The sequence below is a fragment of the Ustilaginoidea virens genome, chromosome 4 (genome assembly GCF_000687475.1).
Source record: "Ustilaginoidea virens chromosome 4, complete sequence".
NCBI classification, from domain to species: Eukaryota; Fungi; Ascomycota; class Sordariomycetes; order Hypocreales; family Clavicipitaceae; genus Ustilaginoidea; species Ustilaginoidea virens.
In genome coordinates, this window is record NC_057319.1 from 3,129,402 (window position 1) to 3,141,675 (window position 12,274).

The following is a 12,274-nucleotide window of genomic DNA, read 5'->3' on the forward strand; positions in this document are numbered from 1 at the left end:
GAAGGTGGGAGACGTTGCCCAAAGTCTGATTGTGCTAAAGCAAGGATCAGAGTCGGACGAGGGCACTGGGAGCTTCCTCCGCAAAGTGCAAGGTCCCTAAACAGATTCTTTGCCAGTGGCACTTGAGCAGGCGTAGCCGGAAAACAGTGCGATTCCGCTCTCCAGGGGGGGGGGGGGGGTACGGCGACGGCGTTCCCAAGTCACCCCGAGATTCTGACCAGGGACTGGCAGCGCCGTTTGAAAGGGGTCGAGTATGATTTTGGTGTCGCGCGGGCTGGAAGATTTTCAAGTGCACTCGAAAATTTAGCGAGCCGGTTGGACTGGCCGCTAGGGAGGGGAGGAAAAGAATAGCAGAAGAATACCAGGCGGAAATAGCACGGTCAACTGATGCGTTTCTGTGGTTGTATTGGGGGAAGTTGCTTGGTGGTTCGGCGGGTGGTTCGGCGGGTGGTTCGGCGGGTGGTTGGCGGGTGGCAGGCAGGTGGCAGGCAGGCAGGTGGCAGGCAGGCAGGTGGCAGGCAGGTGGTCCAGCGCGGGATCGGATTGGGCCAAGCTGGAGCAAGCAGCGGCAGCAGCAGGCGCAGTAGGCTGGCAGCACCGGGTTCGAGCGGATGGATCAAGCTGATCAATTGATCAGAAACCAAGTGGGCGGCGGGATGCAACCAGACAGTAGGTTGGTTGGTCAGCGGTGGGGAGCTGTCTCTGATATGCTTTTTGGGGTTGCTTTTGAAAAGGGGAGGACATGAACCCCCGCGTCTCTTCCCTATGCGCCTCTCACCCATCCTTCCATTTCCCTGGCCTTTAGTTTCCTTGCAGGGTCTGCACTGCAGCTTGCGACGTGCGCTCTGCAGGCTCTGATCCTGAGCGGGCGCGATGCCGAGTGGAGATGGGGCATCGACCAGACGGGTGTGGGGGATGATGGGAGAGGAGGTGGGGGGGGGGGGGGGGGTGACGGAGCAGTACCTTGGTACCTGTGGGCTGCCATCCGTCGGCTTGCACAGGTCACTGTGGTTGACGGCAGCGGGCTGGGTGATTCGTGATTCGTAAAAACAAGTCACTGAGTGGTGGGTGCAAGCCTGGCAAGCCTGGCTGGAGCCTGGAGCCTGGGGGCCCGAAGGTTTGAAGGTTTGAAGGTTTTTGATCTCGGCTGTGGCTGACGCGGTCGTGTTGTTCCAGCGTGTGTGTTGCTTGTACCGACGTCCGACTCGACTGCGTCGGGAGCCACTCACTCTCTTCTTCTCCTTTTCTTTTCATCTTTTCAGCAAGAAAAAGAAAAAGAAAAAAATCCCAGCCGCTACTCCGTACTGTAACCAGACGGACTTGGAGCCTTGGTTTCCGACCCTTGGTGATGGCTTTGGCACCTGGGCATGCAAGATTGATTGTGTCTCCTACCTTACATAGCAAAGGTACCTGCCCCTCAGGCTGCTGACTCACCAACACCAAGCCAAGTGAGAGGAACCCACTCGAGCAAGCAACATGGCGACATCAATGCCCATTCATTGTACAGTGTAATACAGTGCGGGGTACAGTGTACGGGGACTCGGGGCGTACGGACTGGACTGCTGGGCATGCCCGTCCGAGCAGAGGAGCCCCCATTGGCAACGCCAAGTCGAATTGTGTGAATGGCGAATCCTGGCTGCAGACTTTTGAGCACACCCAAACCACCATCAGACCATCAGACCCGACCCAAAAGGTTGGTGAAGGTGGTGTGGTGAAGAAAGAAATGGTGGGTGGTCTCGCTGGTCTGGCCGCTGGGCGGTGGCCGCCGGGTGGCGCCAGTACTCTGCCAAAGTCTCTACATGTACTCCGTAGCACGCACCAGACTGGACCAGACCAGACATGGACCTTGACGCTTCCAAGCTGGCTAGACCGGCTGGCCGCTGCTGGCCGCTGCTGGCCGCCGCTGGAGTCTGGACTGGACAGCTCCAGCCGCTCCAGCCTCCAAAGCTCCCCATGCCCGAGGCCTGCCATAATTTTATCAGCCTGGCCACCCACCCGCCCTCCCCTGCTTTCCGCCCAGGTTGTGGCGTGCGGCTTGATGACCGGAACCAGCACTAAGGGCATAGGATCCAGAAGTCGATGAAATGGGATTAGCATGGCTGACTTATCCTTGCATCCCCCCGAGGAAAGCATAATTCCAAATTTAATGTACCACGGGCAAATGGGCATTTTGATACTTGATCGTTCAAGCTTCTCCGAGGTAACGTACCTAGAGACGCACATGTACTACTAGCATACATAGCAGCAAAACCCCACGAGGCTCAATGTTTCAATACTCGTTGCTATGTTGATGGCAACTAGAAGGCACTGGCGTTGGAGCACGAGCGGGACTGCCCCGTTGAGAAAATCATCAGGCACAGGTTGAAGGTTGGACAACCAGACTCAGACAGACGTGCTGGTCGCCCTGGTCGTCATGTATTCCAGCAAGTCTCTGATCTACCTAACCTAAAGGCGTTCAATGTTGTGTAATAGCAGGGGGATATCCTCCGTAGCAAAAGGGAACAAGATCCCCGTGCTTCTATCCGGCCGCAGTCTCTGGTTGGTCCGGATAAACAGAGGCGGCAAACTTTGGGCTTGGTTTTGCATCATTGCAACTTTGAACGCATATATCAAAGACGCCCATGCGTCAGAGTTGCAGCAATGAAGAGAGGCTGGGGGGCCCACTGTTCCCATCTGATTTGTTCGGCACGCAACGAGAAGTGGCTGCATTCAATTCCAACAAAGCTTCATGTTGTCACCTGTAAGTTGTGGCGACGTGCTGCCGCCCCCTCCTTTGAGCCAGTCAGGCCACCATGCTCGTGATGGGTGTCATGGCCCGTCATGGTGATGTGAGTGGACTTTGACTGCGCTCCATGTCCATGGCCTCTGAGCACGCAGACAGACGGAGGGCATTCTTGCTTGCCTCCTGCACGGGATGGGAAGCTTCGGACAGAGGAAAAGGAAAAGGAAAAGGAAAAGGAAAAGGGGGTTGCCATGGCCGTGTGCGTATGCACCTTTTAGCGGGCAGGAGCCACCCAACAACTTGATGTCCTCAAATTTTACCACGAGGTAGGTACCCTTCACTTGTTGATGGTATGTATTGACATAAGGTATGGTAGCTACGCGTACGTTTTTACTTTGGAAGCTCATCGATCCGTTGCTTCCCAACCAACCTTGGCATACAGTCTTGGTGTACGGAGTATACCTACTAGGTACCTACCTTAGGTACTCAACGCATCATGAAGGATGGTACCTCACCTCTCTGCCTTCGCACCTAGCCGTCACCCCCGCAATCTCATGCTCGTGCCCACACTAAACCCCGCTCTCCCCCCAGCCCGTGGGCCGTGGCTTGGACTCTGCAGTCACCTGGTCATGCCATTTGTCATGGCACCATACCTACCCAGCTTTCGAGGCGGGAGAGCTGCGTAAGGTGTCTGCGCAGAAAACCTCCTCGGCGCCACATGATGAGGAACAAAACCATGACTCTCTAGATGACTCTCTAGATGACTCTCGAGCCGAGCTCACTTGTCTAGGTCTCCTTGCGACTGAGCACGTCGACTTCGACTTCGATATACCTGCCATGTCCCATGGAAACTGACTGGCCCGAAAAGATACCTGGGGAGCCATCGACGGCGAAATTTCAGCCAAATCATACTGACACCCTTCCATCAAGAATGGCCGTGCAAGAACAAAAAACACCCCGCTATGAATACGCGTCGACTCCGTTCCATTGGCACCCCCAAGCAGCATCCATGTCCAGTGTCACCCCAGCCCGGCAAATGCCATCTCGTCGTCCTCGACTGGTTCGGTAACCTTTGATACGAGTCATAGGACAGGCAAACTTACCAAACCTATTATATCGGACGTTTTCCCACGACCCTTCCGTTTCCATACCGCCCACGTGCATCAAGAAACGCGGGCTTGCTCCGAAACAGCTAGCTGCAGACTCTCAAACCATTAATCAAGTCGACGGCGAATGGCTGCATGCCTGTGCTCCGTAATGGCGTTCAGTCAGCTCCAAGGCTGTCTTGCTGTACGGAGTGCTACGTACTGACTGCGACTTGTGCCACGCCTCTTCTTCTTCTTCTTCTTCTTCTTCTTTTTTATTTTTATTTTTATTTTTATTTTTTTGCAGAAGCCGAGAGGTCAAAGAATGCACAGACTCTACCGTGACCTAGGACCTAGGTTGTCCATGTTGCGGCTACAGCTGAGCACAAGCCCCGAGCGTCAGCATCTTAATTTCGTTCGTCAATCGACAGCAAACAAGATCCTCAAGTAAGTGGGAAAGTCTCTCTATTTGTAGCACATGTGGAAAAATGACGCAAACCACGCTTCTCCTCCCTGTCATGGGCTTGGTGGGCACAAAAGACTCCATGGTTACATGCCCAAGACGTTGTACGTTTCATCCCCTCAGTCATTTTCTGAGACATTCATTATTGAGCACCCCTTTGCTGCTTTAATTTTTCCTCAAACTTTGCAAATTCTTCAGCAGCAATTTCCTCTTCTTGATCAAGAATTTGGTGGACACCTTTGACTTCCTCAATCTGTAAAATTGCATGTCAGCGAAATGGGACATCATAAAAGGGCAAAAAGGTGGGAAGGATGCACGTACGTAATGCATCAACATGCCCTCTATGCCATTTTTAAGCGTAACCGTGCTCGAGTCGCACGTTCTGCAAGCGCCCCGAAGCTTCAACTTGACATACCCATCCTCGAAGCCACGAAACTCAATGTCGCCGCCGTCTTCTTGGATAGCAGGCCTGATCCTGGTTTCCAGCAGCTCCTTGATCATGCCGACAACCTCACTGTCGTTCTCATTGTAGGCCAAGCTATCCTGCTCGACCTGCTCGTCTACCTCTTTACGCTCCGCGGCGCTGACGAGAGTCTCACCCGAGGTGATTGCCTCGGTAATCAAAGCAAAGACCTCTGGTCGAATATGCGCCCAGTTTGCATCGCCTGCTTTGGTCACCGTGATAAAGTCCGTCCCGTAGAAGACTGATGTTATCCCATCAATGTTCATAAGCTTCGCGGCCAGGGGAGACGGATGAGGAGGAGATATGGTTGATCGTGGATTCAGGTACTCAATGAAAGGCGTGCCAAAGCTTTTGGGAACGACGGGGTGATTTGGAAGGAACTTCAGTGCGTCGGGATTCGGGGTGTTTTCTGTTTGAATGAAGATATTGCGGACGCCGCCGACGACTAGATTTGGCAGGTGGCGACGAGGGACTACTGGCCGCCGGGACGAGCCAGCAAAGACATTGAAGCTGCGAGTCGAAGCGTTTCTGATGCTAGAGTGGCTATTTTGGCACGTCCCTTGCCGGGTCGGCAGAGCTCGACGTGTTGCTGGCCAAACGGCCCGGCATAAAACCCTCGGGGTTGCGGACGGTAGACACTTGGTCATATTTGTCTCTATGGTCGGCTCTTCAAAACGCGCATGAACCTAGGGTATTCTCATTGCGCACTATTTCAAAGATTTATAGTCCTGTAGGAGGCTTGAAGGAGACGTGAACGAGACGTGTAGTGTCGCCGTGGAGGAGATGTCAAGCCGTGGTTCTGTGGCGGAAAGGAAAAAGGCATTGGTGGGTGGTTGGACAGAGGTTCCTGGCGCATCGGTCATTAGTAATTGGAGCTCTGTGACGCAAAGCAAACTGGGGCGGTTCTGCAAATCCCTGACAGCTGTTCGTTGACTTTGCGAGACCCACCCCAAGCACGTGGCGCTGCGAGTCTCTTGAAAGCAATGGATTTCTCACTGGTCCGAAGCGTTATCGAGGGCCTGTTTTTTTCATGGCGCTTTCGGTGGTAGAAATAAGGGGCTACTAGAAAAGAAAAAAAAAAAAAGTGTTATTTTTAGGCAAATCCACTATTATTACAATTGTCCGGGAGCCGCATTCTGGCAGCATCTGTTTTATGGACGCACTGGTACTGCCTGTATCCCCTGAACTGTTGCTAAGGTGCAGCTTTTGTGTGGGACCCACTTTCTTCTGCTGCATAACCATACCTCCTTAGCAACAGACCTAGCCGCCAAACCGTCGTCACCAAAATACTATAGTAGGAATTCCGGCATCTCTAATAGAGCCAGCCAAATGGCATCTCAAGCGTAAATACTCTAGATGACGCATTTTTCGTCTGCCTTGAAAAAAGGTAGCTCCTAGGCCTAATTAGCGGGAATAGCCTTATAGCGCCCTATGTGCCCAGATGTAGCCTTTTGCAAATCCGGAAATTGCTAGTATTTATACCATCCTGCTATTTCTTGGTCGGCTGATGTACTCTTCAATGTACGGTTTTCTTTGGCTCAAACCCTGGCCTGTTATAAAAGCTGCCACCTTGGCACAGTCAATGGGGTACATGAAATCGAACCCCAAACGCTGATCTTGGTCGCTTCTGTTTTTCTTCAAGTGGTCTAGAGATAGGCTCTCCTAGCTCACTTAGTATGCTACTAGCTCTTGAACCTAGATGAACAAACGTTGATGACTAGGTATTTATAAAGTCTGGTTTCTTATTCAAGATACTTACTATTGCACTGCTCCAGAGCAGCCAATGTTCTGGGACAATTGGCTATCTCATGGCCTGTAGATATTATACATTGGCGATAGCGACATCTCCCCTGATATTGCCCATTGGTTGGCTAGTCGTGACGCAGAATTATTCTTGTTCATTGCTTGGAACTTCGCGTCAAATTCCTTGGTGGAATGATACAAAGTCTAAATGAACCTCCTGGCGGACTGATGCTATCTCATGCAGAACTCGGTCCATGCGTTCTAATGCCGTACCATTGTTAATAGTAGGGATGTTTCGAAAATTCCTGTGGAAATGAAAGGAAACTTGAACTTGACAAGAAAAACGTGGTCAAGGGTAGAATAAACAAGTAGTAAATACGTTCCTCATGGGGAATAAAACCAGCAAGCTTTATCGGTCTTGTGGATCTAACCTGATATGGGGCCAAGTCACCTGACACAACATCTTCAAACTTAACTCTCGTCTGCCTTGGACTTTCCCCCTGTTTACCATTTTCCAGGCATTTTGGTTCCAGCATTACAAGTCATCAAGCGGTTCCGTCTACCTCCTGTAGCATGCGTCCCGGTGTGGAACAGTAAACGACGGTTCATTCACGACGACTAGACACTTTTGGCTTTGCCAGCAATCTCCACACAAGCTCTAGTGGCTCAGGTATTCCTGACAACATGGAGCACCAAAACGCTGCAGATGCAATACACGCGAGTTTGGCCACCGTCCCACAAGCTGAGAAGAGCATTGCCAATGACGCAAGCATTACTCGAATTCCAACATCGTCGCCTTCGGCACCTGAAACGAAAGGCCCTACATTGTGTGGGGTGTGCAACAAGCTCCCAGCCAAGTACAAATGCCCTCGCTGTTATCTACCTCAGTATGTGTACTACCCGATGCTCAGTCATGGCCACCTAGCCTGGTCGCTGACCATGGAGAAGCTGTTCAGTCGCTTGTAACAAAACACATCAAGAGAACCACCCCCCCGATGTCGAGCCCAAGCCAACAACCATAAGGTCTGACATCCGGCAAACGAGCAATGCAGTCGCGCCTGTCCCTAAGCCAGACCCCTCCAATCCATTTCATGCGCTGGATACCTCAGAGAAGCTTCAACTCCTGTTCCGTAGATATCCGCGCCTGAGTGAACAGTTATCCGAAATATATGCGGCAACACAACCCCCTCTAGAAGCCGCCGACAAGAGATTACCGGCGTCGCTGATGCATGGCATAAACAAGAAGGACGGCTGGAACCATGATGTTGGCATCAGGAATGGCAAGGAGGCCTTACGCAAAGCTCGCAGAGCTGATGGAGAGGCAGGCGATGCTGTTCGAGAATACTCGGAACTTATTCTCCACCTTATCAATGGTCAGGACACGAATGGGCAACTTTCGTCTTTTATCCAGCAGCAGTCTGCTCAAGAAGATGGCAGATTGATCGAACAGCTGATGGAACGTGAGAAACATTAAGCAAGGTCATCGTCGACGCAATCACTGCTACTTTCAGAGCGGATCAGGTTGCCTAACCATGAAACCATGTGGACCCCGGAACTGCTATTGAAGCATCACCCAGGTTTTCTATCCATCTTGATCTTGCTCGAGAAAGCCCATTGGGATGTCATGCATCACTTGCACATTTTACCAAAAAGGTACGGCGGCTCTCCCGCGCGTTCCGCATCTCAGCATTCCGACTAACGTTTGAACCGTGAAAAGAAGTTGCTTTTGGCACACTTTGATGATGACGAGTCGTGCAGTACCCTTTCCTCGGGTGGGGAAGGTATCTTGTCGTCTCTGCCATAACGTCCGAAACCCCCGAGACGACCCTTCAATGTCCATTTCGATTCCCGTTTCCTCAGCTCGGAATGTTTGGAAGAAGATGCGGTGGAGACGACAACAAAAGAAGTTGTTTTGTTCTGGGTTGGTGTTGCCTCATCGCTCTGCGTCCAGTCCACGCGGCGCCGATATACTTCACCAGTCACCTCACGCTTTTCCAGTGGCGGGAAGGAATCCGCAATGTCCAAGGGATTAAGTGAAGGAGGCTGGGGAGGTCCTATAATACTCCCGGTGCTCATTCTCCTGGCCGTCTTGCCCGCGCCATCCCTTCCTTTAGCTTGCCACGTATGAGTCTTGAGGTTGTGATGATGAGGCAGGAAGTGCAGACAAGCCTCTAACTCGGGAGTTATCGGCAGGGCTCGTTCAAGAAGCCGATTTCTTTCATGCTGTCTCTCGTGCATACTTCGAGCTCGTCTGATAGCTTTGGCCTGGTCGCATGGAGAGCCTTGAAACTTGGTCGCCCTTGTTGCCTGATTGGCATTCGAATTGTCTGTGTGGAACTTGATAGCTTGCCTAGGCACTTTATGTATGGCAGTCGATGCTTCGACAGTCGTCGTCGTCGTCGTCGTCGTGGTGGTGAATTGAGAGGCGGCTACCTGAGGAACATGGCGGTAAAAGGAACAACAATCTGGCTCACCATCCACACGGGCGTTATTGCCATTCGTTTTGCCGCGTCTTTTGATGCTTGAAGTTTTTGCCTCGTCTTCGCGAGAGAGCTCTGCGCGGGGGGCCGGCTTTTCTGTGTCGTGGCTCAATGGAACGTCGCGTCTGCTGGTGGTGCTCATGCTGGTGCTGGTGCTGGTGCTGGTGCTGGTGACGGCTATTGACGATGCGTGGACAACGGACGCCTTTGGCCGAGAAACCGCCTTCGTCTTGGCCAACCTTTCGGCTCCGGCCGTGACACATGGCTTTCCTTGTGAGCGTGCCTTTTGCTCGGCAAGAACGACGAATAACCTCTCGGTCAGCTCCTGCGCATCTACCGGCTGTGATTTCGCCGGCCGCGAGTTGGCGTTGGATGGTACTCTGATGCCTTTATGCTTTGGCCTTGCCGGCATCCTGTGATCGATTTGGTAACCGACGCTGGCCAGCATGTTGGCGTGGACTGGGTTCCAACGGCTTCCCTTGTAGCCGTTGGTATGAAACGCTGCTTAGCACCCGAGTGCGGGGGAGATGAAGAGAACCTGGATATGGGGGGGAAACAGTGCCGGAGAGAATCAAAGAATCGCTTCAGTTGCTTGGCGCCAGCATCGTCTGTTTGGGGGGGGATAGCGATGTGGTGACCGGTTTACCGAGGCCCAAGCACGGGCAAAGGCAGAGACGGATAGATGCAAGCAGCTCAGCCAGATTGGAGAATCGGAACCCAACACATGCAAGGAATGAGTCTCCTGTGAGTCTCCTGTGAGTCTCTTTGAGTCTCTCAAGTTTCCTGTGAGTCTCGTCAACGAGAGAAGATTGCTTGGAGAGCACAAGAGACACTGCCGCAAGGGGATGTGCAAGGTATTAACGAGGTATTAGCTATCGAGATTGGCAACAGGGGAAAAGAAACAAAAAGAAACAACAACAAAAGTCATTCCATGCCGGCATGCTCCATGGTTGTCGAGCCGGCAAGGGATGGAGCAACAACGCCACAAGCGCCTAGCCTGGACGCGGACGAATGTACTAAACGGATTAGACGCTCTCAGTCCGGTTCAGAGTCGTTACGGACTACTCCGTACCCAGAGCCTGAAAGTCAAAAACAGAGAACAAGGGCCCCCTTCTCCGTACGGACGTATGGATCTCCAGGACGCGGAACCAACCAAAGCCAGCAACGCCGAACGCGAACGGCCCACGCATCGCCGTCTGCAACGGGGGATCAACGATCAGGCGACCAGGCGGGCGACCGGGCCTGAATCATGCATGCAAGGCGGGCGGGACCAAGGCGCCGCCTAGTCTTTGATCTCACTCGGAACATTTTTGCCCCCCATGTCGAGCCACCAAGCAAAGCTGCAAGACGGCCGGAAGGAAAATAACACAGTCGAGCGAGGGCAAGTCGCAGGGTTGCTTCGGCGCCGGGGGGGGGGGGGGGTTTGGGTTTGGGTTTGGGTTTGGGGGTTTGGGGGTTCGTCTGGATTTATGCCGCAGCTGTTGCGCAAGCGTTGCGTTCTCCGTACTCGGGACTCGGGACGGGAAGTGCTCTGTACAAAGCGCTGCGTACCTGGACTTTGGGAGTCTGGAATCTGGAATCTGGCGCGGGTAGCTGCTAGCCGGTAGCTGGTAGGTAAAGTACATCCATGTACCTTGCCAAGTGCGGTGCGGCACCCCCCTGCGGCGGGTTCCTGTACTGAGCTGGCCCGTGACCCACCGTGACAGGACAGCGTCTGGCATTGGACAAGAAGCAACAAGCAGACGCAGCACGGTCGGCCCGCAGCAGTGTGGATCGGCCGAGAGAAGAATGGAGCAAACCTTGGATTTGAATTAAACATGGTTGGGTTGCGCGGACCAGCGCGGTGTGTGTGTGTCGGGGTCGGTTCGCGCAAGGGGTAGGTAGGGTAACCCGGTACCTACGGATACAGCAGCATTGTACGACGGAGTACGGAGTACGGAGTACGTACTGCGGACTCCGCTCCAGAGTACGATTGACGTGTCGGGTCGTATTTAAGGTTGAGATAATCCCGCAAGTCTGAAATGGACACATGGCTACCCTCCCCTCCGGCTTTGCTTTTGGTCAACCGTCATTGTTTTCTTGGTTGGAGGCTTGGACCGCTGGACGTGCTAGGAATCGAACTCTAGTCCCCGTCGCTGGCAGACAATGCGCCGGAGATTTCGCCGGGGCAGAAGGGGGGGTTTTGCAGGGATGGCGGCCGCCTCCTGCGGTCCCATTGGACGGCAACGGATGGAAATGGCTGCGGGCAAGAGGTGAGAGAAAACATTGAACACTCCTGGGGCCGTGAAACTTGACTGGAGGCCTTGATTTGCTGCAAGGTCTTGGTTCAGAACAAAACATACCTTAGGTACCTTGCATACCTCCTGTAGGTACCTAGGTACCTACCTAAGGAGGTAGGTAGGCACAGTACCTCTTGGAGGTAGCAATGCCCTCACTGCCTGGGGATGAAGGGTATGAAGGGTATGAAATGAAGCCATGGTTTCGGCTGCATCATTCTATAATGACGAGAAAATGAAGCAATGTAACCCGTGCTGCCACGGTGGGTTTGCGACTGAAGCAACGGGGACAGAGGGATAGATCGAGGCCGCTTTCTTGTTTCCCGGCCTCTTGCTTGTTTTCAGCGCCTGCCTCGGCTGCTGGCTTTACATAAGGTACCTACTTAGGTACCTTGCATACCTTACATACCGTGACCCAGCACTTTCCTTTAATGTTATGTAATACCCCGTACTCAGTACTCGGATTACATACGCTTTTACGTAATAACAAGCATTGCGTCTGGGCTGGTTGCATGCATGTTATCGTTATCCGCACGGTTAGCCTTCTCCACCTCGCCTTCCCCCACCTCAGACCAGCTCCGAATCAGAAAAAAAGGAGGGAAATGAAATGTCAAATCGCCCAAACAAATTGACGTGAACCATTGGAAGGTTTAGTTCCTGCATCCCCACGAGTCACGAGTCGCGAGTCACTTCAGTAGGCTGGGGCCGCTGGACCGTCAGATGCGTTCAAGCTAATTCAGATGGGTGGGGAGAAGCTTTTAACCCTTCCCCACATGGCAACTGTGACCAGACATGACCATGACCTTGCGGCCAAAATTACCGAGACAGCATGCCTATTGGCACTCTCCGATGGTTCCATCATCAATGGTTGGGGAAGAGGCCTGCCTGGGTGCCACAACCCGAATCTCGAGTTCTGCTCGACACCGGACAAGCTACGGACTAGTACATCCGACCCCACCGCCGGACGCGCAGCTCATCGGCCTTGGATTGACCACAGAGCACATTGTATTGACAACCATGTCCAACTACATGGTAGGCATAG

The 12,274-nt window shown here is 53.0% G+C and overlaps 3 protein-coding genes across 3 annotated transcripts; 2 read left to right on the plus strand and 1 right to left on the minus strand.

Moving 5' to 3' along the window:
- Positions 1 to 3,025: 3,025 nt before the first annotated feature.
- Positions 3,026 to 3,791, plus strand: UV8b_05309 (uncharacterized protein; the record flags this gene model as incomplete). The annotated part of the gene is made up of 3 exons (XM_043142806.1): positions 3,026 to 3,048; positions 3,099 to 3,171; positions 3,513 to 3,791. 3 exons carry the CDS (start codon positions 3,026 to 3,028, stop codon positions 3,789 to 3,791), a joined length of 375 nt encoding a protein of 124 aa, XP_042998739.1.
- Positions 3,792 to 4,412: 621 nt separating this feature from the next.
- Positions 4,413 to 5,380, minus strand: UV8b_05310 (uncharacterized protein; the record flags this gene model as incomplete). Its single annotated transcript, XM_043142807.1, has 2 exons — positions 4,413 to 4,523; positions 4,592 to 5,380. The coding sequence occupies 2 exons, from the start codon at positions 5,378 to 5,380 to the stop codon at positions 4,413 to 4,415; spliced, it is 900 nt and encodes a 299-aa protein (XP_042998740.1).
- Positions 5,381 to 7,160: 1,780 nt separating this feature from the next.
- Positions 7,161 to 8,604, plus strand: UV8b_05311 (uncharacterized protein; the record flags this gene model as incomplete). Its single annotated transcript, XM_043142808.1, has 5 exons — positions 7,161 to 7,363; positions 7,425 to 7,936; positions 7,988 to 8,129; positions 8,194 to 8,397; positions 8,475 to 8,604. 5 exons carry the CDS (start codon positions 7,161 to 7,163, stop codon positions 8,602 to 8,604), a joined length of 1,191 nt encoding a protein of 396 aa, XP_042998741.1.
- Positions 8,605 to 12,274: the final 3,670 nt, after the last annotated feature.